General features: G+C 39.9%; 3 protein-coding genes across 4 annotated transcripts in view; all 3 read right to left on the bottom strand.

The window, feature by feature from the left end:
- slc24a3 (solute carrier family 24 member 3) overlaps positions 1 to 1822 on the bottom strand; it is a 58850-nt gene extending 57028 nt beyond the window's left edge. The window contains exon 1 of the mRNA XM_011493861.3: positions 1354 to 1822. Coding sequence (XP_011492163.1) covers positions 1354 to 1543 — 190 coding nt within the window. The 5' untranslated portion in view covers positions 1544 to 1822. The remainder of the gene's footprint in view (positions 1 to 1353) is intronic.
- A 5164-nt stretch (positions 1823 to 6986) lies between these two features.
- On the bottom strand, positions 6987 to 22781 carry dtd1 (D-tyrosyl-tRNA deacylase 1). Of its 2 annotated transcripts, XM_004065664.3 has the most exons (6): positions 22652 to 22781; positions 21047 to 21137; positions 19645 to 19880; positions 18793 to 18890; positions 10455 to 10620; positions 6987 to 7885 (listed from the first exon to the last, which is right to left on the bottom strand). In XM_004065664.3, exons 1-5 carry the CDS (start codon positions 22692 to 22694, stop codon positions 10465 to 10467), a joined length of 624 nt encoding a protein of 207 aa, XP_004065712.1. In that variant the 5' UTR covers positions 22695 to 22781; the 3' UTR covers positions 6987 to 7885; positions 10455 to 10464. The 2 variants fall into 2 exon arrangements, with proteins under 2 accessions (XP_004065712.1, XP_023810778.1); XM_023955010.1 differs by lacking the exons at positions 21047 to 21137; positions 22652 to 22781 and adding an exon at positions 19988 to 20136.
- Positions 22782 to 23622: 841 nt separating this feature from the next.
- On the bottom strand, positions 23623 to 24824 carry LOC101167016 (small integral membrane protein 26-like). The gene is made up of 2 exons (XM_023955019.1): positions 24566 to 24824; positions 23623 to 24062 (listed from the first exon to the last, which is right to left on the bottom strand). Exons 1-2 carry the CDS (start codon positions 24684 to 24686, stop codon positions 23890 to 23892), a joined length of 294 nt encoding a protein of 97 aa, XP_023810787.1. The 5' UTR covers positions 24687 to 24824; the 3' UTR covers positions 23623 to 23889.
- Positions 24825 to 25444: the final 620 nt, after the last annotated feature.

Below are 25444 nucleotides of genomic sequence, written 5' to 3'. Positions count from 1 at the left end.
TAATGCACTCGTTATTGCTCACCATTACTTGGCAATCACACCACAAATGAATTAAGCTTCTATTTCAGTTCGTTAGCGTGTTGTTGTATTGTTAGCAGAGGTTGTTGATGTCTAGAATTCTGCTGGTCTCAGAGATCGGAGGAATGCTTCCCAGCGAGAGAACAGACAGATTCAGGGGGGAATGAATCAACAGAGCAGTACAATGTGTTTTATTTTAAATATTTAATCAGTTTCTAATACGGTAGTTTTTTTTTCTAAAGTTCCACTTCAACAAAGACATTCATGGATCTATTTGTCTACAAGTGGATGCATCAGAATAGAGCGGGCCGCCCAGCGTATTTTCTACGTAACAAATACGATCTTTTTTAAACGGCAGTTTGTTGTCTGCTCCTGATTCACAACCATTTGAATAAAGAAACACTCAGAAATGCCATTTTGAACGTAACTTTCTTAACATACGTCCTCCATCATCAGAAAAATACCACAAGAATGTGTTAAAAAAACCCATCATTTTCATCGGAGTGGGTCTTTAAATGAGTCCCTCTAAATCCAGAGGTGGAGCCATGTGGGATGAACCCCCGTTTGGTCAAAGTCAAAGCATCTCTAAGGACAGCTTGACATACTTTTTAGATTTCAGAGAACCTCGCCTGAGTATCTGCAAATGAACATAAAAAAAAACACACACACAACCTTTTCTGCTTTATGATTTATTGATCCATCCATTCCAGTCGTCTGAGACGTTTATTGTTCACGTAAATATTACTTTATACATGGTTTGGGGTATGATCTACCAAAGCTAGAGCTTAAGTGAAGGCAAAAATTGTATTGGAATCATTTTCAAGAGAATATTGAAAAGTATCGCCTTTGTCCGCAAAGAATCTAGACTTTTTTAAAGTAATTGAAGATTTTTTCTTCTTTGTTATGTATGAAGTGTTTCCTTGGACAGAGCTAATTCCCTCAGGGTGCTCTAAGTTATGGTTTGCATGGTTTCTGCATCCTGATTCCAGCTCTGCATCCTGAACACCTGATCTGCTTCCTTTAGCTCATGAGCTTCATGATGAAGAAGCATTCAAACCTCATTTTACTTCAGCTTTCAGACCACATCATGTCACTTTTCTGTTAAAAATATTGCATTTTTTCACATTAGAATTGAGCTTTTCCTCTCTAAACTGTAACATTCAGTGTTTGTTTAAGCGCCGTTCTTTCTGAATAAACCACATTTTGGTTTGCCCTTTCCCTCATAGTGGGTTTTTCTCTTAACCGTGACTGTTTGAGGGCAGAAACGTGACTAACAAACGGGCTGGCATTCAGCCGCCCATTCCCGGCATCCCGGAACTCGCTGCGGGTCCTCACCTGAATTCTCCCCGAAGTAGGAAAGCCCCTTGACGAGCAGCAGCAAGCCGCCGAACAAGCAGATCTGGATGAAAACCAACTCCTTTCGCCTCTTCCGCCTCGCTTTCACCTTTCTCTGGCTCGGCATCAGTCGTCTGTTCCTCGCTCGGATGCCCGGCAGAGGCGTCTCTTCCTCCGCTGTCACATCCATGCAGATCCGCTGAAGTCTGGCGAGGAGAAGCGAACTCCTGTAATTCCCCAGAAAGCTGCTGCTCGTCTCTCCGGATGAGGGGAGGAGAAGTACCGAGGGCGGCACGCGGGGGGGGGGCGGAAAGTTGTAAACGGATACCGCAGGGATGCTGCGAGGTAGGGAGGGCTGAGCAAACTGCGAGCTCGTGGCTGGAAGCGCCGGTTCACGAGGTTATGTCATGTTGGATTGAGCTCCTCCGAGCTCTTCCTGCCTGCTTCCGTGCAGTGACTGAGCGGAGGGGGCGCGTGCGGGGCGGGGGCGCGCGCGCGCGCACAAGAAAACCCGCCAAGAAACAATTCTTTACTAGCTAAACAAATTCGGTTGCTAAATGCTAAATTGTTTAAAGTTTATAAATGAAGACTAAATTTCTGCTATTTTAAAGTATACTTAACCAAAAATAATAAAAAAAATAAATCATTACAAATTTAAAACAAATTGAAAATGTTCCATGATAAGTGGGTAGTTTATGGGTTATGTTGATGTATATTTTTTTGGTAAAAAATATTTAACTTTAAGTTCTTTCAAGGCACTATACTGTATATTGAACTTTTACTTGTTACTAAAAAAAATTAACATTTATAAAAAACAGTTTTAAACATGTGGTTGCATCAAAGCACTTAACAAATTAGGAAAATAAAGCAAAATGTGTCACACTTCATACTAGTTACTCCAGGCAAGATCCTTTTAATTTGGACTACATGTCTTAACTGTTTTTTGATGAAATTCCTTTAGGCTACAAGTAAAAAAGAGATGACATTAAAACATTTTCAGTTTCCTAAGCTGCACTAAAAAAAACTAAACTGTGATGTCATTAAATAAGAGTGGTTGGAGTAGTTTTACTATTTTAAATAAATTAAATTCTTGTTATCAGAGGCTGTTAACCATGGGATGTTTCTACTTTATTCAAATGCATATGTGTGGAAATACCAGAATTTGCTAATACTAAAATTGTTAACTAATTTGGCAGATTAGTATTTTTGTAGTTGTTCGATTTATTTTTTACACTTAGCCCTACTCAAGTCATGAATTGAAATGAACATTTTATTTCAGAGTAATACCCTTTTTGGTGTTTTGCTGCTCTGGTTTGACTTTCGACTATAACTTCCATAACTTTACTGAAAAAACATGCAATAAAAGTCTTGTAAGGCAAATAGCCGACATGTGCCATTTCTGGAATTAACGTCCTTACCATGTTTGTGTCACTGGATGAAAATACTTCTTTTATTTTAATAAGTGAAAGCTTTTAATGACAGTTGAAAGATTTAGGCTCTTGATTTTATTTTAAAAAAAAGATGACTTCAAAACATAGTTTTCAAATCTAGTTTAAAAAAAGTATTTATAAACTACCAGTAGTAAGTATTTTTCTGCTTCCTAAAAGATGCACTTCCTCGCTTAAAAAAACAAAACCATATAAAATAACATTTCTAAAGTTGTAATTGCAACAGGGAGAGACAAAAGTACCTTAAGGGGACTGGCATGTTCAGAACCAGGTTTCCTGTTCTTGTTGCATAAGTGCTCCCCAGGTCTCCGTCAGTCGATAAAGCTCAACAGAATATGGAATCGGATAGCTTGATTTAGATAAAAAATCTTTAAAAGTTGATGTCACTCTTGAAGCAACAGTTACATTACCTTTAGGATATTTTTTTAGATAGCTGTGACCCTGTAGCTTCTGTCATGTTGACTCTAAAGCCTTCTCCAAACTTCACTGTTGAAGGAAAGTTCTATCTTCATTGCACATGAACCACTTTTTGGTACATCTGGAGCTAAACTTTCTTTCTGGTGTTTATTAGAAACCAGTCTGCTGTTGGGATTCAAAATTCAGACCTGAAACCTCTCTAAGTGGTTAGAATGTCTCCCGTTATGGTAAATACTCCTAGCTATCTTTCCATTGAGACGAACTAGACTAGTGCTTGTGGATTGTCATAAAGTCAGATCATGGATCGTATTCCATAAACATTCAACTTAAATTCCTGGCTTAAGTGCAAATGCTACTGTTCCCAACACCTGTAAAATAGAAAAAAGTATGCACTTTTTATTGGTACTGTTTACCATCACCAATAAATGGGAGGAATACGTGCTTGGGGCATGCAGGGGAAGAGGATTTTAAGCATTTAAGGGGTGACGTCACAGTATTGGAGGAAGAGTCCACAAAACTGTCCTATTCCATGTCTGCAAACTGGCCCAGGCTGACTTAACCACACCTGAGCTTGGTTGGGGCACAAAACAAAGACGTATATGGATCTAGTTGTCTAGAAGTAGAGAAATCAGAACGGAGCGCAGCAGGGAGCTTCCGGCTTGCCGTAGTAACTTGTTTGTCACACATACAAGCTTTTTCCAACTATATATTATTATCTTCCCCTGATTGACAATAATTTGAATAAAGAAATACTCAGAAATTTAGCTTAATTTTCTTGATAGGTATCCTCCATCATGTGAAAAATACTACAAGAACATGTTAAAAACACCAAAAACCCTCGTTTGCAGCATTAACTGCCTAGAGTGAGTGTGCAGTAAAAGGTTGCCACAAACTTTTATTTAGGTTCTACAGAGCTTTTAACAGTTGGTTTTGCTTTGTTCTGTTGAAAAAGGATCACTTTAAAGAGCTATCCATTTAGATATGATCATTTTGTAAAGCGAATGTTTCTGGCAGTGAGCCACGAAGGTGGTAGCGACTTTCCAACAGCAGGACAGACAAAAAAAAAATGTTTGAAAAAGCTTGTAAGTGTGACGTACAAGTAACTACGGCAAGCCACAAGCTGGCTGCTCCGCTCCATTCTGATGCATCCACTAACAGACAAACAGATCTAGGTGTTTGTTTTCTTCATCCGAGCCCGCCTAAAACTGTACGGATGGATGGCTCCAATGTTGCTCACCATTTTTGTTGCACCAGTGCGGTTAGGTTGGGGTGTGTGATGGGCTGTAAGCTAGCAGGAGAGAGTGCAAACAGATGAAATCCACAACTGAGAGGCAAATATTTAATGAACTCCTGCTGTTCTGCAAAAAAAAAATGTCCTGGAAAACGACAAGTTTGTTGATTTTGGCAAAAAACAGCATAATCCTAAATAAAAAAACAACAATAGTTCAGAAGATGACTGGAGCGGGACTTAATAAGAATAAGCTACAGGCTCTAAAATCTGGATTCTCCTAAAAAAGAAAAGTCTTCAAGATTATTTTGGGGATAAATACAAATGTTTGCACAAAAAGGTCCACAAATATATCAATAAAATCAAAATAAATAAACAAAAATGGCCTTAAAGCAAAGAAAATGTGGTAACATCTCACTGCAGTGCTCTATGGTTGCACAACAATTGGGAACCGGTTTCCTTTTTGCAATTTGTGAAGTTCTGCATTCTGGCTCCTAATTGTTGAAGCCAGGCTTTTCAGCATCTGGCAGAGTTGTAAAATTCGTACTATTATGGGGAAAAAGGAAAAACATGTTTTTTTTTTCTTTCTGAGTCTGCTGGATTCCACAGACACTCATGACCTGACTGGAGGTCCTGATGTGGTCGTGAAAGCGGGTCAAGCTTACAGCACCAGTTCCGCCTGTGCATGGCAGTTACCAAACAAGATGAATTCCAAACCTCCCAGACGCACACAAAAGAAAAAGAAAGAAAGGGAGGGAGGGAGGGAGGAGGGAGAAACAAATTAAATCCAGTTAAATTGTTTTTCCATTGCCAGTGGGCTTGGCACAGACCTCTCGCACACATGAGATGTGAGATAAGTTGCAGAAGAGACAAACTAAAAGCAGGGCGGTTTGAGATGTGAGAGAATGCCTGGAATTTAACCCAGTTTCAAGTCGGAGCTGCTCTTCCCGGTGACCAGTGAAGAGGCACAAACACACAGGTGACTACGGTTACCTCCCTTCAATCTATTAAAAACCAAAGACTGCGGGGTGCAACTTGTAAATCTACAGTTTTAGTTGACATTTCCAGGTCCCCCTTAGCATGGAGAGACCTCTGCTCAGCACTACTGTAGGGAGCAAAGAGGAAGCGGAGGGCGCTTAGACTGATGGTCAAGAATAGCTTGCTTGAACTAAAAAGAAAAAAAAACATGAGCTAATGTTAGGTTGGAGTGGAACAGCCAGGTGCTGAAAGAAGAGGAAAAAACAAAACAAAAAAAAAGGACAAGCATCACTGCGTCTGCATCACCTGAGCCGACGGGAATCAAGAGCGGAAAAACACAAAGTCAACAGCTGCTGCTTTCTATCCCCATCTTTAGAAAGCAGCAACGCAACGGACATTCAGATCAGTGGCACCAGGACCGCATCAGGATGGAAAAAGGAAAAGAAACAGCAGATGTGACACTCCAACAATTTGTGCGTCCGTTCTCCTTCACACCTTCCCTGTCGTGTAAGCTGTTCCCGTTTGTGGCGCTTTAATGTAAAGAAAATGAAAATTGATCCTCTTTAGCTGATGGACTTCAAGCGCATCAGTTCAAATCTAAGACAGCTTAAAGGAGGAGGAATTATATGCTTATAGTTAGTCAGATTTCATAGTTAAAAATGCAAAATAACACACAAAGAATAGGACTTACTAAAGAAAAAGAATAACAATGTTTTTATGGCAACTTTCAATGTATGAAATAGCCAAAAAAACAAACAATTCTAGACAATATAAAAAAGGAAAAAGCAAATTTTAGCCATAGGTACAATTGCTGAAAGTTTTGCCTTTTTTGAGCTGGAATTTCTAGCAATGTAAAGCTAAATTATACATGTTTATATAAAAATCGTATTTTGGCTTCATATTCATAAAAAATAGCCTCTCTTTGTGCTGTTGCAGAGTATAGAGATCAGCATTATTTTGTTTACCTTCAATTGTTCAAAATAGTTTTGCTTTACTTCTGCTATCGCACAACCTCTGTAGTTAATTCATCTTTTAGCATTTTATGTAGCAGTGCTAGCATGCAGCTTTAGCTGTTTAGTATTTCTACTCTATTCTCTAACCTAGTTGTCATCTAAACCAATTTTGCTCACATAAATGTAACATTAGTTTAGATTTCTACTTTCCCCAGCTCATGTTTTGTGTGCCTGTTTTCTTGTAAAAATGACATTGAGTTCAAATCCGAATTCTTCCCCTACGGTGTCCCACTACCCCTACATTTATTTAGCCCTCCAAACGGAGAGTTATGGAAAAACAGTGTCTTCTAATCCGGATGTCACTTCCACTTGATGACATCATCAATATTAGCCGGTCATCCGTGTTAGCGCGTAGCTGCCGGAAAATGCACAACATCAGTTTTATAACTTAAAAAAGTCACAGCTTACAGTAAACGTCTGTGCTTCAGAGCACATCCACCTAAAAAACATGCGTTTCGGGTTCGGCTTTACTATCACATTATCATGTTTTCTACTGATAACAAACAGTGTTATGACAAGATAACAAAGATGTACTTTTGAATTTTTCAGTGACAGGGAAGTTGTTGAACAGCAGGAGGAATTATTCATAATTGATTACTTCATTTGTGGTCTAACTCAGGCGGCGATTGTGCTGATGTTGTCCGTCATACACGACGTCCAAATCAGAGTGTTGCCGGCTGCGGCTGCGCAGGCGGCTGCAGTCCATTCAGATCATGCAGCTGTTGTCAATTCCATCAGTGACCAGTTTGGGTGACCAGTGGGCCGTCTACACGGTTACAGAACGATGCAGGACTGGCTCTTCTGTGTCTACGAGCAGATATGTAGGCTGATCACCCATGAAAGTCCAAATTTCAGTCTTCTTGAAATACAACCTCGTGGTCTCATTATCCCCAGAAAAAACCTCGAATTGTCAAAACAAAAAATGGTAAAATCTTGTTTTCATGAGAAATGAATAAAAAAAAGAAAAGTAGATGTTGTAAACATGAGAAGACCGTCTAAAAACGGTTCGTGGCTTTTGTAATTTTATTTAATATATAGCATGTTTTCTGGTTAATCTAAAACAAAACCCAGCAGACTTTTCCGAACTGGTTTCTGATGAATGTTTAAGCTACTGCTGGAGTTTATAAGAGGACGGCTCTGTTTTACACTATTACACATTTGCTGTCTGCAGTTTTTGCTTGAATCTGTTTAACTTTGAGTCAATAATCATGGAGTGATGCAGACACAGAAACCAACAGGAGGAAGAACCAACCAGCACACAAAGCTACTGGGCCAACAGTACGGTTAGTGTCTCAGAATCTGGATTTCAATCTGCCTTCAAACAGAAAAGGCCTTTGTCCACGCCGTCATTGCACTTTGCCAGTCCAGTTTGGTTGTCCACCATGACGTTGGTCTCTGCAGAACCAGATCTTCCTGAGAAACTGGGCTCAGTGTCCTGTTTTCCAAATCTGGAGGAGACAGAAGGAGAGAGAGAGCATCTTTAGCCCAAGCACAGGACCTGTCAAAATAAAAGCACACAACACGCTGCATTCGAACAAAAATACAAGCAACTCAGGTGAAGTAAAGCACTTTATGTTATTTCAAATGTATTTTTATAAAGGTTAATTATGTTGATTTCTTCTACTTTATTCCTGTAACTTGGCATTATTTGTCTGTATTCTCTGGAGTTTTTTTAAATTTAATTTCCATTTTATCAGCATGATGTGGTGTAGCTCTGCATTGTTATTTTCATCAAATGTAACACAATCAAGTATTAGACAATATGTTTGTTTTTGGACTGTGCTAAATAAACACTGTGCTTAATAGTTTAAGAAATGAATTGTACATTTAAGCACTATTCAGTTTTATTAACATTTTCAGCAGCATTTAAGGTTTATTGGCCAATTTAGCATTTTAGATTAATATTATTACTGATTAATTAACTTTTTTTCCAATGGTTTTGCATCCTTCAGTTACTTTTTATTCATTTAGAACTCAATATTCAATATTTTCGGCATTTAAATCCATATTTTAAACCAATATATTGTGATGAAAACTAAGTACTTATGCCTGTTTTGCATCAGCGTTGTTTACTTTCTTAAGCTAATTCAGAACTTTAATGTTTTAGGAAATCATTTGGCGTTTTTTAAAGTTGGTTATGCATTTTTGATTCATGTGAGCTCAGATTGCAGAGGTTTTCGTTTTGTTCTGTGTCATTTCAATTCTTTTTCAGCTGTCTGCATGTTAGGCTGGAGTAGAACAGCCAGGTGGTGATGCTGACAGATGCTAATTTGACATTTTGTTGCGCGATAAAGTCATTTTTGCGTTTATTTGACCCAGTTCTTAAAAGCTCACGTTTTCCTTCCTTAAAGTCTTTCAGCTGCAGAGAAACATTTGTTGGTTTATATCGGTTCCCAGGACCGAGACGAGGAGCAGAAACCTTCTAACAGAACTAGGACACTGCAGACAGGAAGGAAGAGCGCCGCGGATAATGGATGACGGTCACTGATTACTCCCTGGAAGGAGATCACGCGTGTGGGTCCATGACGCCACGCTTGCAGAGTGTGAACCAGCAGCTCTGAATCACTCCTGAGACGATGCAAACATCTTCTGCTCTTCTTTTCTCTCTCCTGGCATTCATGGAGCTCTTATATAAGAAGGCGATGAAGCCTCCAAGTCTTGGAGCTCATATTTACTCAACGTGTACTTGGGGATTACAGAGTACCCCCCCCCAGAGTCTCATCTGGAAGAAGGAGACTCTGACAGAGGTGAGGGGAGAGAAGAAATCTGGAAGAACTGCAGGTTGAACGCTGCGACTGCATCAGCTGAGGCTAGAAATGATGTAGTGGAGGACACGGCTAAACTAGTGCGTGGTGTGAAAGCCAAAAACGGAACAACAACTGCTGGCAGAACGCTTTGGCACATTCCTATTTATACATTTATTTGGTTGTCGGGATCACAGATTTATATTTAATTACAGTCCCGCTCCGATCATTTTTTGATGTACTTTCAAAGCGTTCCCAGTGGTCTTCTAGTTATCATTTTGCCGTTGTTTGTCTGTTTTCAGAAATGCACCGAAACTGAATAATAATCACAACGCTTGGCCGAACACCGAATGGAGACCGAAGATCAAATGAAGATTTTTAGATTTCTCTTTATTTTTTAAATACTGCAGTAAAAGCCTAAAGTACATTTTAAACAACTTTTTCTTTTCTTTATATCATTCCACCCTTTCCAGTTTCATTTCTATAACGGTTTGTTTTAACACAAAACATCGATCATTTGTGAACTTTTACACCTTTTCAAACTCAGAGGGAGTGCCGCTAACACTGCTAGCCTTCCTTTTAGCCCCGCAGCCGCCTCTTTCTCGTATTCCTCATGCAGTTCCGGGTGTTTAGCTTTTAAATGCCCGATTAACAGAGATGTAGTGTAGGGTTTGGCACCATGAACCCCCTGGCGACAATTCACCAGGCGCTGCAAACTGCAGATCTTTCAAATATTACCACACAGCTGACATTTTCAAGCTAGATTGCAGATGCACGCCGATTGCGTCCTGCGCCTCCATTCGGCCCTAATTTCCACTTAAGCTCAACTTTGTTGTTTTTTAAACAACATTCGGTCGAATACATTGAGTTGACGACTACTGGGTGCATCCCTAACGCTTTCTAGAACTTCGTTTCTGCAGAGCGACAGGAGTTCACTAGTATTTAGCCTTTAAGTTGTGACGGGAATGTGGGCGTGGCGTAAGCCTGCCAGTTCAGACGAGGAAAACAAAGACATACCCGGATCTATTTGTCTGCAAGTGGAAACATCAGGACGGAGCAGAGCAGGAAGCTTGTGGCCCCGCCCAGCGTATTTTCTACGTCACTGTTTTTCATCCGCTCTTGATTCACAAAAACGTTAGTTTTTCAATTTGAAGCCTAATTTTCCTGATAAATGTCCTCCATCATCAGAAAAATGCCACTCGAAGATGTAAAAAACACAAACATTTTCATCAGAGTGTGACTTTAAAAACAGATTATATGAATATCTGCTCACCATCTATCCTCTACGGTTCCCTCTCTGAAGAAACATCGCCCTCGGCGCCGCTGCTCGCGCTGAGGTCCTGTCTGGACCTCTGGCTGCCCTTCTCCCTGCCCGACTCCGCCGGGCCTTTGGCGCGGGTCTTCTCTTTCCTCTGCTGCTGCTTCTCCTGTTTCGCCATCTGAAGGAAAGCCAGTGAGGGAGTCACGGTCCTTGTCCTTCAGAGAATCTCTTTTTTTTCCCCCTTTTGAATCTCTTAAACGGTCCGTGCCGCTCGTTTCCAGGGTTAATCCAGATCACGTTGGATTACTCTACACTGAAAACATAAACACGGACGCTGCAGGTCAAACGGATGCGTTTACAGCAGAACCTGGGAGACATCAGTGTGACACGGACAACACAGAAGAGCTCATGAATAAATAACCCAACACGGCACTAAAAGGTTCAGGAAGGCACATTTGGATTTCAAACATCATGTCTGTATGAATCCGTAGCACCTGTTCCCGGTACCAGGATGTTAACTCTGCCCCTCTTTTTTTCTACCTGGCCCAGGTGAGCAGGATGACATCATCAGGTCCAGGAGACTTCAATCTAAGGAGGGTTTTTTTAAGGGGGGCAATGGCAGACTTGGTGTTTAAACCCTGGTGTTTTTGGTTGGGCTTTCTTGTCCTTTTATCTCAGTTGATTCTGGATTTTCTGGGTTTTGTTGGTTTCCTTTAGTCTGGAGGCCCCTGGTCGGTCAGTTTACAGGTTTGTCTTTGATCTTCGGGTGGTTTCATTTAGCGACTCTCCAGCTTTCAGCCGCGATCTCCATGGAGTTTTCTCTGGTCTTCTAGACCAGTGTTTTTCAACCAGTGTGCCGCGGCACACTAGTGTGCCGTGGGAGATGGTCAAGTGTGCCGTGGAAAATTGCCCTCATTAACTGATCTAAAAACATTAACCATCTCCAGGAAATCAGCTCTTTGTTCATCCAAACAGGTCCTGATAAAACACTGAGTAGTTAGGAATATGAAAGATCATAAAATACTTATTTCTTTGTGTTTAACTGATTCTATTAAAGACATTTTGATAAGAATGACGGCACCGCGATTTACCTGCAGCTATAACTGTTTTCTGAAAAGTCCCGCAGCTTTTACTGTCTCCACGACTCCACCAATCATTCTTGAAGGCTTAATCACATGTCATCAGTCTGACCAATCAGAAGTGTTTAAACTTCCTTGTTCCAATTTAGCTCATAACTCACTCATTTCCAACAAAACACCAGCTAAAGCTCGTCTTTAGCGGTGTAGCTTTCCACAGAATCCGGTATCAGACCGTGGAACAAGTGAACAAAACCATGAAACTCAGAGACGCGAGTCTTTCTGCCGTTTTCTCGCCGTATTCACACTACATCTCCCATGATGCATTGGCTTAAAGGGACAGCGCCTTAGCGTACAATGAGTCGTCCTTGTTACACGGATTGAAACCACAACGAACAAACAGTTTGTATGTAACTTAACTTTTATTACATCTTTTAGAAAGAACATCTGCAACTTCCTGCTTTTTCTGCCACAATTATCACAAAAATGCACGTCAGCTTGCCAGGGGGGGGGGGGGCTGTAGATCAAAACAGACTATGAGTTTCTGCTTTTTTTTTGGGGGGGGGGGGGGGGGGGTGCTGGTGTGCCGCGGGATTTTGTCAAGGTTAAAGTGTGCCGTGGCTCAAAAAAGGTTGAAAAACACTGTTCTAGACTTCTTGAAGTGTCATGGTCACATGGGCGCTATGATAGCAGTTAGGAGTCCATTTTTACAATCGTTTGGAAATATCCACACAGACACCCCCCAAACGGATGCAATAAGCTTGAAACAAACCATATAGATCGTTTTGTGGTGATTTGAGACCCATTTCCTTTCCTTTCTCTCGTTTTTTCTCAAATTTCTTTTTAAGCTTTAAAAAAGTGCTTTGAATCACGATCACTGAGGTTCATGTCTGTGGGTGGATTCCATAAATCCTCATTTGCCTTCAAAACATATTGTTTTTCCAGACTTTGAGAAGTGTTTCCCCCCAAGATGTGAACTTTAATATTTGTCACTTTGTAAGGTAAGCAGTTAGTTTACAATTTAGCTTTTTTTTTTAGCATGAAATTTAAAACGTGTTAGTATTTAAATAGTAACTGAAGTCCGTCTGGAGTAACTTTGCTTTCAGGCTGGTTTAGAATCCATCATAAAAACTCCCACAAACGCAGTGCAATGAAAGCTGCAGCACCAAATCATAAAAAACTAAATACAATTCAAAAAGTAATTCAAATTTCATAAAGATTGTTTTTTAAGTGAGATGTTTCTTTAAAGGTAAGGATTATTTATTTACAGATATTTCAGCATCTTTAGTTCTGGTTTTTTGTTGTCAGTTTAAAAAAACAACACAATTTCTCATTTTCAGTCATTGCATCAAATTCCATTGTTTGGTTTTGAACAGAACACGTGCAGCACGGCCCTGCGACAGACTGACGAGCTGTCCAGGACGTCTCCTGCCTTGTGGCGGAGATAGGCTCCAGCAGCGCCGTGACCCCAAAAGGGACAAACGGGTTTAGGAGATGAATGGAGGAATGTTAGGCAACGTTCTACGGTTTCCCAGTTTTAGCTTCTGATAATATAGTATTCATATCACTTTTAGCATTTTGCTTTTTGAACATTTGTGTAGTTTTGGCAACTTTTTTATTGAAATCTCTTAAGATCAAACACTTTTATGACTTTACCTCCATCTGCAGCGGAAGATGAAGTTCAGCCTGGTCTTGTTTTTACTGACATGACGCTGACGTTCTTATATGTCTGTTTCTTGTAGCTTTCAGGCAGATTTGAACACAAACATCAACAGATAAACTTTTGTTTTGCTATTCAGCAGCAGACGTAACAACTCAAAAGTCACAGCATCATGACTTCCAGATTGCGTAAAGCTCTTTGCGACCCAAAGGTCCCAACATGAACACAAATCTGTTTGTTGCTCACAAACAAAGACGACAATCTGGACAGACGGCTGCCTCTTTTCTCTGCCGTCGTCGTGTCACTTTAATGGATCTGTTGTTGTGGCTGTAAGCCCCGCCCCTCACGGCTAACCAGCGATGATGACTCTCATTAGGAGCTGGCGCACAGACTCTTTACGGTTCGGGGAAAAAGCTCGATGGAGCGGCCACCCGGCATCTGACAAACACAGACGCTGAAACTTTCATGGCTCCCAGGGGAAACCCTGCTCAACCTCATGTCATCCCACAAATCCAGCAACGTTGCGTAAGACATTACATTATTGAGAGAGCGGGAGAGAGTCGGCGTTACCCCCCCCGCCGAACCCTTCAGCCCGCTGCTGTGGCTGACATAACAGTTGGTACCTAAACTCCAGAAATCCAGGGGACACATGCTTTCACATCCCATCCAAACCCTCGCTGAGCCGCAAACGCGTCCTACGCTTTGACTAGAACTAAGTAAAAGTAAAAAAGAAAAAGACATTAAAGTCAGATTAAGGCCTCCCAAACAGGATCAAGTGTTACGTAACGGCCGCAAAGAGAACAAACAAACAGAAAAGGGCCTGATCTGACTGCTGCTAAAGAAAACATCCATCCGTCTCTCGGGATAAGTCTGAAGTTTGGGGCTGATTGATCGCAGATCGGACTGAAAGGAAAGGAAAAACAGCCCCCCCACCACAAAGCCTGATGGCCGCCCTTTTATCCCCGGTGTTCAGCCTCCACTCGAGCTCCTCGGCCAAGCGTCCGAATGCACCAGATTAAAATTCTCAGGGCGGCCTCGGGTCTCTGCCGGCGGACAATCCGCTCAAAGATGGCCGGCGGCCAAAGCAAGAGGAGGGAGAGCTGGATGAAGAGCGTCTGAAACCTCTGTCAAGCGGCGGCTGCATCTGCATCAATCCTTTAATCCGCCAGAATAAAGCTGGTGAAGACATTTCTGTCATTAAAACAGCAGCCAGGAAACAGACTTTCAGACTTTTTCATTGATAAAGATGCGGAAAAAAACCCCCAAAAGGTTGGAAATAAACGCCACAGTTCTTCACATTTCACTCATTTGAGTTCTTTAAAAAATAGATTTAGGCCCATGAAGCAATGATGTATTACAAAAAAGACAAAATTATGACAAAAGTAAACTTAAAACCTTATTAAAAACTTAAAAGTAAGTCTGCTAACATTTACATCGACAACTGAAAAGACCAACTTTTCTAAATAAAGGCTAAAAAGTTTTTCAAAAATATTGGGAGAAAGTTTCAATTTTTATGAATCAAGATAAAAAGTCAGTTAGGAACACGTCACGATTGAATTAAACCATAACTTCATATATTTAGTTAACTTTCTTTTGAAACCAAATGTTTAACGTTGTTCAGCTTTTTTCTGCCAAAACAGCATTAAGTTGATTATTTTTTTTGTAGTTTTGTTTTTACATCGTTGCATCAAAAAAACTACAAATTTGGTTTTGGAAATCTTTTAGCTTTTTTGTTCAGCTGAGAATAAACCTGGAATGAACGGATTCCACTTTTCCCAGAGAAAGTTCACAGCAAAAAAAAGGCGGAGCCTGTAAAGCGAGGCGGTATTAAACCAGGACCGGTGGCGGTAGCGCCCGACCCAGCGCGCCCCGGTGACTTTCTGACTGATGCGTACAAATGAAAAGATCCTGAGGCAAACTGTGGAGTTGGATTTTTTGGCGACAAAATGTTTTAATCAGAACTTTAAACCTTCTGAAAGCTGCAGCTAATCCAATATTTCAAATGTTATTTGGCATTTGATCCACTGTTTTCACCATCTTCTGATTATCTTTGTGATGTCAGCTGTGGAGGAAATACCATCGACTGTATATGAGAACTGGACTGAGTGACCCCCCCCCGCGTTCCAAACAGGAAGTACCTGCTGGCTCCAAGAAGCTAAAATCCTGTAGACTTCCATAAAGAGATAATCAGCTTTTACTCTGTTATTATATTTGTCAGAATAACCATTCTTGCCAGATTTTTTCTTTGGCGCAAGCTACTCAAATTATAAACTGACCAATCAGACGCCTACATTAGAAAGCATTCATCCAATGCTTTTATTTAAAGTGTTTCCAGCTTGGGGTTGGTATTTAAGACTTCTAAACATCTATGGGTTTGAGCCTGGGATTGAATCTGCTTTATTTGTTGTTTTTTTATGAAAAATAAACCATTTTTACGCCACTTCCTGCTTTACAACATCAACATTTACAGGCGGATCCGTCTTTGGGCGAGGCAGGCGATCCAAAACAACCTGGACTGGACCCAACAGCTTTAGTGCTAATTTGCTGAAACTATTTCTTTAAATGGTTAATTAGCCTTTCATGAATTGATTTTGCAGAGTTTGTCATGATAAACTTTGCTGAGCATGTTTTACCTTAAAGGCCCGTACACACCGGGACGAATATTTGCCAGGCGTTATTCGCCAGCGTTTTTCGCCACGTTTTTTGTGTTCACACCCAGGCGATTTTCGCTGACGATGAGCCGAGCGAACATGCAATTTCATTCCCTGACATTAGATGGCGCTTAATGTAAACAGAAATACTCCTGTACACAAGGTGGCGCTGCGCAACTTTACGCTTCTTAAAGTCGCTTTTCACTCAGAAGAAGAGAGCAAGTATTTACGCGCTTGTCAGAATCATACAAAGAAAACATGAATATTTCAAGCACCAGTAGCTCCAACTGGTGCTTGGTTCGGGGATATTTTAGAATGTCCGTCATTATTTCTTCGCGGCAGTGTAGACGCTACTTGGCGTCTATCTTCTTCGCTGGTATGTGTGCTCAGAAAGGCAGTTTTGTGTTTGAGCGTCCCCAAGTTGTGTTTTACTGTAACTTCAGAAGCTCCAGACACGTGTGCAAAAGCGCCGTTCTCATTGGTCGAATAGATTTCGACGCGACGCGTCGGAAAAAAAAAAAACGAACCCGGGGCGTTTTTTTTTTTTTTGACGCTTTGATGCGTGGCGTTTTTTCGCATCGGTGTGCACACTCACATTGGTGCCCTTTGTTTAGTCACGAGGCGTTAAACGTCGGCGAAAATCGCCGGCGAAATTCGTCCCGGTGTGAACGGGCCTTTAGGTTTGCGGCTCTGCAGTCCACTTCTGTGTTTATTTCAGGGAGCAATTCATTCTGCATTATTTAGTGTTCAGCATTTTTCAGCGTGGTTTGTTTGCAATGATTTGGCTTCTTTTCCTCAGCCAATACAGAATTTTCACTTTTGTTTTAGCAGTTTTTGCACTTTTAAGTATTAACAACACATTGGTAAAAATGATATAGAAAACTCACTAAACATACTAGTTTCTAACATTTAAACTGTGTGACAGAATGTAAAAAATATATGTATATTTTTATAGAATCCATTTGTGTGATAGTGCAGAAAATAAGCATTTGCTCAATAAGAAAGTTCACTTCAATCCTTTGCAATGTGGATCTTTGGCAGGTTTAGCTGCTATTTTGGTCCATTCCTCCATGTGGATCTTCTCAAGAGCTGTGATGTTCTGGGGCTCTTGCTGGAAAATGGTTTTTTAGCTCCCTGGACAGATTCTCTATTGGAATGAAGTCCAGAGAGCGGCTACCTTGAAATGTTCTTTACGCTGCCACTCCTTCATAGCCCGGGCGATGTGTCGGGACTCATTGTCCTGCTTGAAGATCCAGCCATGTTTCACCATCAGAGCTCTCACTAATGGAAGCCTTTTGCCCTGAATCACTCCATAACGGCTTCCTTCATCCTTTTCTTTGCACATATCAGTCGTCCTGTCTCCTTTGCAGAAAAGCAGCACCGAGAATGATGTTTCCACCGCCATGCCTCACATTAGATATGGATTTCTTGGGATTCAGCATCGTTCCTCCTCCAAACACGGCAAGTGGCGTTTATACCAAAGAGTTCAACTGTGGTTTCATCTGAAAAATGGAGCTCCATGTGGAGGGAGATAGTCAGTGAGTTTGTACTTCTTCTATTTTCTACTAATGGCTCCAACAGTTGATCTCGTCTGCTTCCTTATTGACGACTGACTGATCTCAGTCTTGTTCGGGTCTACAGGCTTCTCTGGTGTACTTCGACAGATCTTTGGTCATGGTGGAGAGGTTGCAGTCTGGCTGTTTTAGGGTGTGGACAGGTGTCTTTTATACAGATAACCAGATCAAACGGGTGACATTAACACAGGCGGAGGACAGAAGAACTTCTTCAAGAGGAAGTTGTATCAGGTCTGTGAAGGACAGACTTCTTCATCGCTTGTTGCAGCTAAATGTTAATTTTCTGCTTTACTAAACAAATAAATTACGTGAAGATCAAACGGGATTTCCTGGATTCTTTTTAAGTGGGACAAAAGGCAGAATCAGGGACCAACCAAAACATTTTGATGAAGGGAATTCTTGGAGATGAAAGTGTTTTCCGGTCACTTATTTAAATCTCTTCTCTGTTCAGAATTGTACAGCTTCAGAGGTTTTGCTGCATGCTGTTCCCTCTTCCTGTGGTTACACTCTCTGCTCTATGGAGCCTTAAAAAGCACAAATGTGATCAACAATATAGGAGCAAACAGCACCACCTAGTGGTTGAATACAAGCGACTCCTTTCACACGTCTGAAACCATCAACACAGAAAACAGCTTTTAGTGTGAAAACAGGTTAAAAATGCAGGATTGAAGTAAGAACAGCAACACTTTTATAATTATAATTTTTATAAATTAGTATTTGTAATCATGTCACAGCGCCACAAGTGTTCATTGTTTCTTGGTTTGCGTTCCAGAGAAAATCCCGATTGTTCTGGAAACGGTTAAAAAAGCAGCAGGAGTCTAGATCGGTGTCATCTGTGGAAATGTGAACGGTTATGGAAAATGATTTCACGGCAGAATTTAAAAACGTTCAAGTCATTTTTCTTTCTTAAAATAATAATTAAAAAAACTCTGGAGGACAAAAGGAAATAAACTGAAATTGCTACAATTTTTCAAAGTGTTAAAAAGATATAAAATCATTTCCTAAACAAGAAAAGTAATTCAATCAGACTCATACTATATGTAGTTTGGCTGATTACAAGGTTTATTTCATTTTGAACAACCTCTATTTTCTTAGCTCGTGACAGGAAACCCATTAAACTGATGCAAAGATTTGAAAACTCCAGACTTCTGCAGCTAATAAGATTATTTTTAAGCTGCTAGGTTTTCCTATTTTTGAATTTCTTTTTAGAACTTTTATGTATTTTCAGAATTATTAATTTTTTTGTGTGGATATTTGATGCTTTTTTAAGATACTTTAGTGAATCAATCCTGTCTTTATTCATAACTTTAACACACAGTCACTCATTTAGAATTAACAATAAAAGCTATTTTTATTTTATTCCTTTATCAAGGCTCGTTGGGTTTTTACCTGTTTGAGGTCTGTGGGGGAACTCGGTGACGTTAATTCTACGGTGACCGGTCCATCGTTCTGAATGTGGACCTGCATGAAGGCGCCAAACTTTCCATCTACAAGAGCAGAACAACAGCGCCGTTACCACAGACTCGTGAACTGGAAGTTTTCAACAGGCTGATGGTCAAAATGTGGAGCAACGAAGGAGAAAAATGCTGGAAAAAGTCAAATGACAACCAAATAAAATCTAACATGGACGAAAAAAGTGTAAAAGGACCATCAACACACAGAAAAAAAGAAAGGAGACAAAAAATGTTTTTTTAACGAAAAATTAGCCAAAAAAAGGCGTTTTTCAGAAGAAAAAAGAGACTATAGACCAAAAAAACAGATTCAAATAAAAAAAATCAATGTTAATGTAACAGTAAAGATGGTCAAATCAGAGTTTGATGACATTAACAGGATTAAGCTTTGTTTTAACGTACGGGAGTCTTCAATCAAATAACCTCATTGAAAAAAAGGTCTCATCGTTTTTGCAACACGTTTCTTCAAGTGGAAAAATGCTGAGAAAGCAGCTGAGAGAACAATGTTCTTCTACGCTTCATCTTTGTGACAAACAGGAAGTTTTGTCTCATCTCCTGAACAGAATGAAGTGCAGAAGAGCAAACTCATCACATCATCTCTCTGGGGGAGGATGGAGGACGGGGGGAGTAATTAGGAAGCCTCATATTGCTGGGACGAGGCGTTCTCCACATTTGCTCCCCTGTGCGCTGACCCAGTTCCCCGTCCCTGCATCACCACAGCGCCGCTCCGCCTGCAGCGCCAACGGCTCTCTGGTGACCCCCTCCAGTCTTTTTCTGAAACCCCGCCCACCTTTGACGAGCTCCGGCTTGTAAGCGCTCCTCATGTCCTCCAGGATGCTGTTGTAGAAGGGCTGGGCCAGCTCTGCGGGCATGGCGCAGTGGAAGTCCGGCTTGTTGCCCTTCAGGACGCACTGCAGGGTGAACTGGCTGACGCACAGAACCTCCAGGTTCCCGTCCATGACGCTGCGGCTCCACGAACGGCCGCTCTCATCCTCAAAGAGCCTCAGGTTGAGGATCTTCCGAACTCTGAAACACAACGACGACTCCCATGAGGAGCTCAGCGTTTGGTTTTTGATTGAAGCTTCATCTTCAAAGGAACTCCTTCATTCTATAAGGATTCATGTGAGGCTGACCTCAGGCTGCAGGAGAAACACAGCAGCAGAGGTTCTGCAAACATCTGATGGTCACTGGGTTCTCCTCACCAACGACAACTCCATGCTTCTTTTTTCTCTCTAAAGAGGTGCTACATCTCCACAGGTTCTTCTTTTCATTCACCTTTGTTCTAACATCAGGAAAAATGAAGTTGAGCCTAAAATCGTGAAATTATTCGCTCTTTTTGACATTAACTGTTTGAATTAAAGACTTATTTTGAAGGTGACAGGAAGTGCTAGTTTTGGATGACAGCTGTTCTGGTTGAATAAACGATGTGTGGCAGCAGATTACTTTTAAATCTGTTTTTTAAACAATTTCTAATCAATATTTTTTATTTGAGATTACTGGTATTTTATCTTGATTATTGGCTTTTTATCCTGATGATTTTTAATCTCAGATTATCCCCATTCATTGGACATTAAGTAATTTACTTTAAATCTGCTTTTTAAAAAGCCAATTCCAAGTTTTATTTCTAATCTTTTCATTTAAAGTCGGACCTTAATTCTAAGGTATATTTTAACAATCAAGATTAATCAGTAATAGTCTCCATCGTGGACATTTAGCACAAAATACTGGCCTTTAATCCAGATTACTGACAGTCCAGATTATTTAACTCAAATTTAATTCAGTGCGGCTTCAAATTCCAAAATGACCGAAAAGAAAAATCCAATTATAATTTCTATTAAGTAGAATTTGTTTAAACGTTAGAAAGAACAAACTGAACGAGAAAAGAAGGAGTTCAGGTGAAACTCCAGATTACTGACCCTTAATCCAAAGCAATGACCTGGATTCAAATAAATAATTCAGTCTATAAATTATCAACCTTTGGCCAGATTATTAACCTGTTAATCTTCATTTTAAAGATGAAGAATTCCTCCGCATTAAACTGTTTAAAGTGAAGAATCTGATCAGCGAATGGTTTTTTCTCTCTTTGCTATTCTTTTAGGATCAAACCTTTAGCATGTTCCTGCTTGACAACACATTCAGCTTGTAATGCCAGAAAAAGAGCAGAGTGTAAACGTTGCCGTGGAAACCCTCACATGTACTCAGCATCTCTCGGAGTGTCGTCCACAGAAATCCCCAGCAGCACGCAGAGCCCCCGTCCGATGGAACTGACCTGCTCCTCTCCCACTGCAGCAGAACACGTTGGGGAAAGTAGTCATCTTAAAGAATAAACTGAGGTCCGGTTTTTTACAAAGGGTACAAACCAGCACATAATCTTTAAAGATAGAGCCTTAAATTAGTCGTAACACAACAACGGAGGATCACGACAGGAAGATGTCAGAACCAGAGCCCCCACTCTCTACAGACCCATGCCACTCTGCACATATCTTTCCTTCTTTAACCTCATAAATAACACAAATCGGATTTTTCTGGCAAACCTTATGGGACTATTTTGACTGAAAGAGTTTGGGTCATGGCCCTCCTAAAGCCCTAAAGCTCGTGTCAATTTAGCTATTCTACAAGACAGATTGAGTTTGTTTATGCATGTAACCAGTCTGCAAACAGGAGCGTCACTTCATTAAAAAATGCAGACAGACGCTGAATTAAATACCCAATTCATGAGAAAAAAAGATGCAGAAAGCCCCAAACACGCCGCATCAGGAAATGAATCCTTCCAGGTTACATTTGCCTTTCCTGGTGATTTAACTAACATTCATAAAAGGAAATTTAGCAATAAATCTCCCAAATTTGTTGATTTATCAACCCAAATGAGATTTTATTTCCCCCAGTACAAACAAAAAAGCAATTAAAACATGTCATTTTGCTCAGCTTTATATTTTAATATAAGTTTAAGTGTATTTTGGTGTATGTTTCCCCACTGGCGTTTACTTTGAGCAATTGATGTACAGTTTAATGTTCTTTGTTTTTGACTGTATGTTACCTGTCTTCTGAATAAAATACATGAATAAATGCTTTTTTTAATTGCACTTCCTGGTGCTGAAGTCAGAGTTAATATTAGCACACCTGATAATAATGGTCTGTAATTACATATTGCTGAAGAGGAGGGGGTGATCATTTGGTCCGTGAACAAAAAAAAGTGACTTTATTTTCTTTGTGGCGGGGCTCTCTTACAAAAACGGGTTAATAAACACAGCAAAAACGTTTACAACGTGTTTGACTGCGAAACAGCACTTTATAAGCACTAGCAGCAGCAACAGTGCCCCCTACTGGAGGAGGATTGAAGTTGTTTCTATCCGATAGCATGTGTAAATAAAGTTTATTCAAAATACCAGCAAAAAAATACATTTGATTTTATTAACAAATGTCGCGCCCTGGATTTTTTTCCCTTTCAATAAATGTTTGGTAGTTCTCTTGACCATTAGTTCTTAGTTCTAAACTTCCTGGTTTAGTATTTTTGCATTGAGGAACCAGTTTGTTTAGTTATTAGTAATCGTGATTTGTCTACGCAATAAGCTTTAAATGATTATTATATTGGTATTAGTATTATTCACAAAAACAATTAGACACATTCCATGTTATCATGTGGGCTCGTGCAGCTCACCGCCGGCTCACGCGGACGTTCTCTATTCACTTTATGGGGCTGCTAATGCTAGCACCGGCGACCCAGACATGCTGTCAGAAAAACCCGGTTTGGTTCAGTTACCTCCCTAACTTTCAGACATCAAAGCCGCTTTGTTTACCTGTCACGCTCGCCTTGGTCACCCTCTGAATGATGGCTCTCATTGCTGCGCTGCCACAACATCCGGGTCCCTGAGCGGGACGATGACGCACTCTGGCGGCGGAAGTTCCGCAGTCACCGAGTTTCCGGTTTGTTCCCGTTCATGTTACTAAACTGAACCATAAATGGGGCAAATACTACATAAAAAATAAAGAACAGAAACAAAACTAAAATCAAACGTTATTGACAGTAGTGTAGAGCAACAAGCACAATTACTTAGGAATGTTTACATTAATTGTGCTAACAGTTTTATTGCATCCTGTTTTCTAGTTTTACTTGGGTCAAATTAAAAAGCCAGCACTAGGCACATTTGCTTTAAAGAAAAAAGAAAAGAAAAAAACTAAATTAGTATATGTACAAGATTTATAATGCATTGTCCTTGACCTCCTGTTGGGAGAAAATTTGCTTTATTTTCAAAACCATTTTACCAACTTGAAGCTATGTTTTAGCTGTTTGATGATCAGTCTGGTGCATAAATCTCTAGAATTTGAACTAAATGAAGTAGCTACCTTATAAATTGCTAATAATTACGGTAGAAATAAATTTAAAAGGATTTTTCCCACCAAAATGAAACAAGAAACGGTGACAAAGGAAAACAAATTAGCCCTGTGAATGCAGATCAATCAAGATAGCAGAAAATTTCATTTTAATCTCACTATTTTTTTGGTAAACAAGGTTAACATCTTCAAGACCAGTTAAAAAAACCAGCTGTGAGATGGTTTGCAGTATTTGTGCCCTCATTATTTTCCTTAAAATTAAAGTCAGCTGAACTTTTTTTCTCCTCTGTAACGCCTCCATATTGTTCTGTGTCGTCTTCATTCTGCCTCTCATCTTTTTGAAACACAGGAGATTCTAAACTCATTTTCATTTGTTCATCTTTATCTCTTGATCACCTTGAAAATGCTATGCTTTAAAAATGAGTAAATCTTTGTCAAAAGGAAAACTTTTTGAATTTTTATTTTGCAGAAAGTTTCTGGAAAGTGAAACAAACTTGCTGTGAAATAAATAAAATCTCATCACTGTTTAAATCAAGGCTTTTTTCTTACAGTCTTCTTAGTTGGACATCCTCAAATCGCTATAAAGAGTGAGGGGAGAACAAAATCCCAGTCATGCAGCTTTCCATGATGTCAGCAGGTGGCAAAAGCCTCTGAACACAACAAATGTCTCAGAGCAAAGATTAGATGCCGTCACATCCAGCAGCTACTTGTCTGCCGCCCCGGGTTCACTGAAGGACTTGACATAGTTGTAGATCCGGGTGGTGAACGGGACAAAGTCCTTCTTGTAGGTGACGGTGGTCTTGCTGTGAGCTGTGACATAGACATGTGTGTTGGGATCTGCAGGCTCCTCCACCTCCTCCTCCTCCTTTTTTTGCTCTGAAATTGTAGGAGAAACAGTAAATGTTGTCCTGTTTTACCTGAAGAAAGTCATCTTTAATGTTTTACTTTAATAAAAAATAAACTTATTCTATTTATTGTATTTATTCACTTCTAAAAAGAGCTCAACAAATGAGTGAACAACGGTTACGTTTCTCTCACGTGAAAGCCGGAAATAGATTTATTTTGAAAGGGCCTGCACTTAAAAACAGTTACAAATGAGTTTGGACGAAAAAATGTGCAAATCTATTGGAATGCTGCATGCCTTTCCATATACTGTACCTCGTTGCAGTTTAAGTTAGTATCTTTATTAAACGGAAGGTAGAAGGTATGTCGTGTTCGGGTTTGCTTCGAAGTCCTTAAATAAACATCAAATTGAGAATCCTTTATGTTTCTAGATTAATCTTTTTCTATGTATTTAAAATAATTGGCAGCTGACCGTATAACCAGTTATTTTTCCCCTCTCGTGAATGTAATTGACAGCGGGCCGGTGTCGCGCTTACCCGTTGGGTCGTCGTACCGTCCGGTGTATTTGAAGTACGCGTAGGAGCCAACCATGGTCCAGATTCCGAGCGCGTACACGGCAGACACTCTGGTGTTCCACTTCACAAAGTCTTTTAACATCGTGGCGCCTCCTTTGAGCCGACAAAACTCAACAGTCTTACATTTATTCCGCTGAAAGTCACAGTTTTCCTTTCCCTACTAAAACACAGGAGGGAAACCGCTCCGACTCAAGGACAGGAAGTACTACTACGACGGGAAAATATACTTCCGGGGCATAGTTTCTTTTTATTACGATTTTATTTGTTTTCCCGAATAAGGTTGGCGAACATTATTAGAAAAAAAATGGAGTAAAATTAATTTTGTTTTGATGTTATTCATTCCTTCAGAACTGCAGGAAATGTGAAAGGGGTTTCCTCCTGTGAATCATGGGAGTTGTAGGAAAGGATTCTGTCTTATTTTATAACCGCTTATAATTTTAATCTGTACGTCTATGCATACAAATGTATAAAAGAAAACAAGCATTCAATCCGATTCACTAATTCATCACATCTTTTTCAGGGAGGGGGGTGACTTTTCATGTTTTTCATGTTTTCATCAAACGTGATCCAATTAACCAATTAAACTATCAGAACGTTATAAATATATATATATATATATATATATATATATATATATATATATATATATATATATATATATATATATATATATATATATATATATACATACATATATATATATATATATATATATATATATATATATATATATATACATATATATATATATATATATATACATATATATACATATATATACATACATATATATATACATACATACATATATATATACATACATACATATATATATATATA

The sequence above is a fragment of the Oryzias latipes genome, chromosome 1, assembly GCF_002234675.1.
Source record: "Oryzias latipes chromosome 1, ASM223467v1".
Lineage (NCBI taxonomy): Eukaryota > Metazoa > Chordata > Actinopteri > Beloniformes > Adrianichthyidae > Oryzias > Oryzias latipes.
The sequence above is the reverse complement of the archived record's forward strand: the minus strand, read 5'-3'. Positions and strand labels throughout refer to the sequence as shown.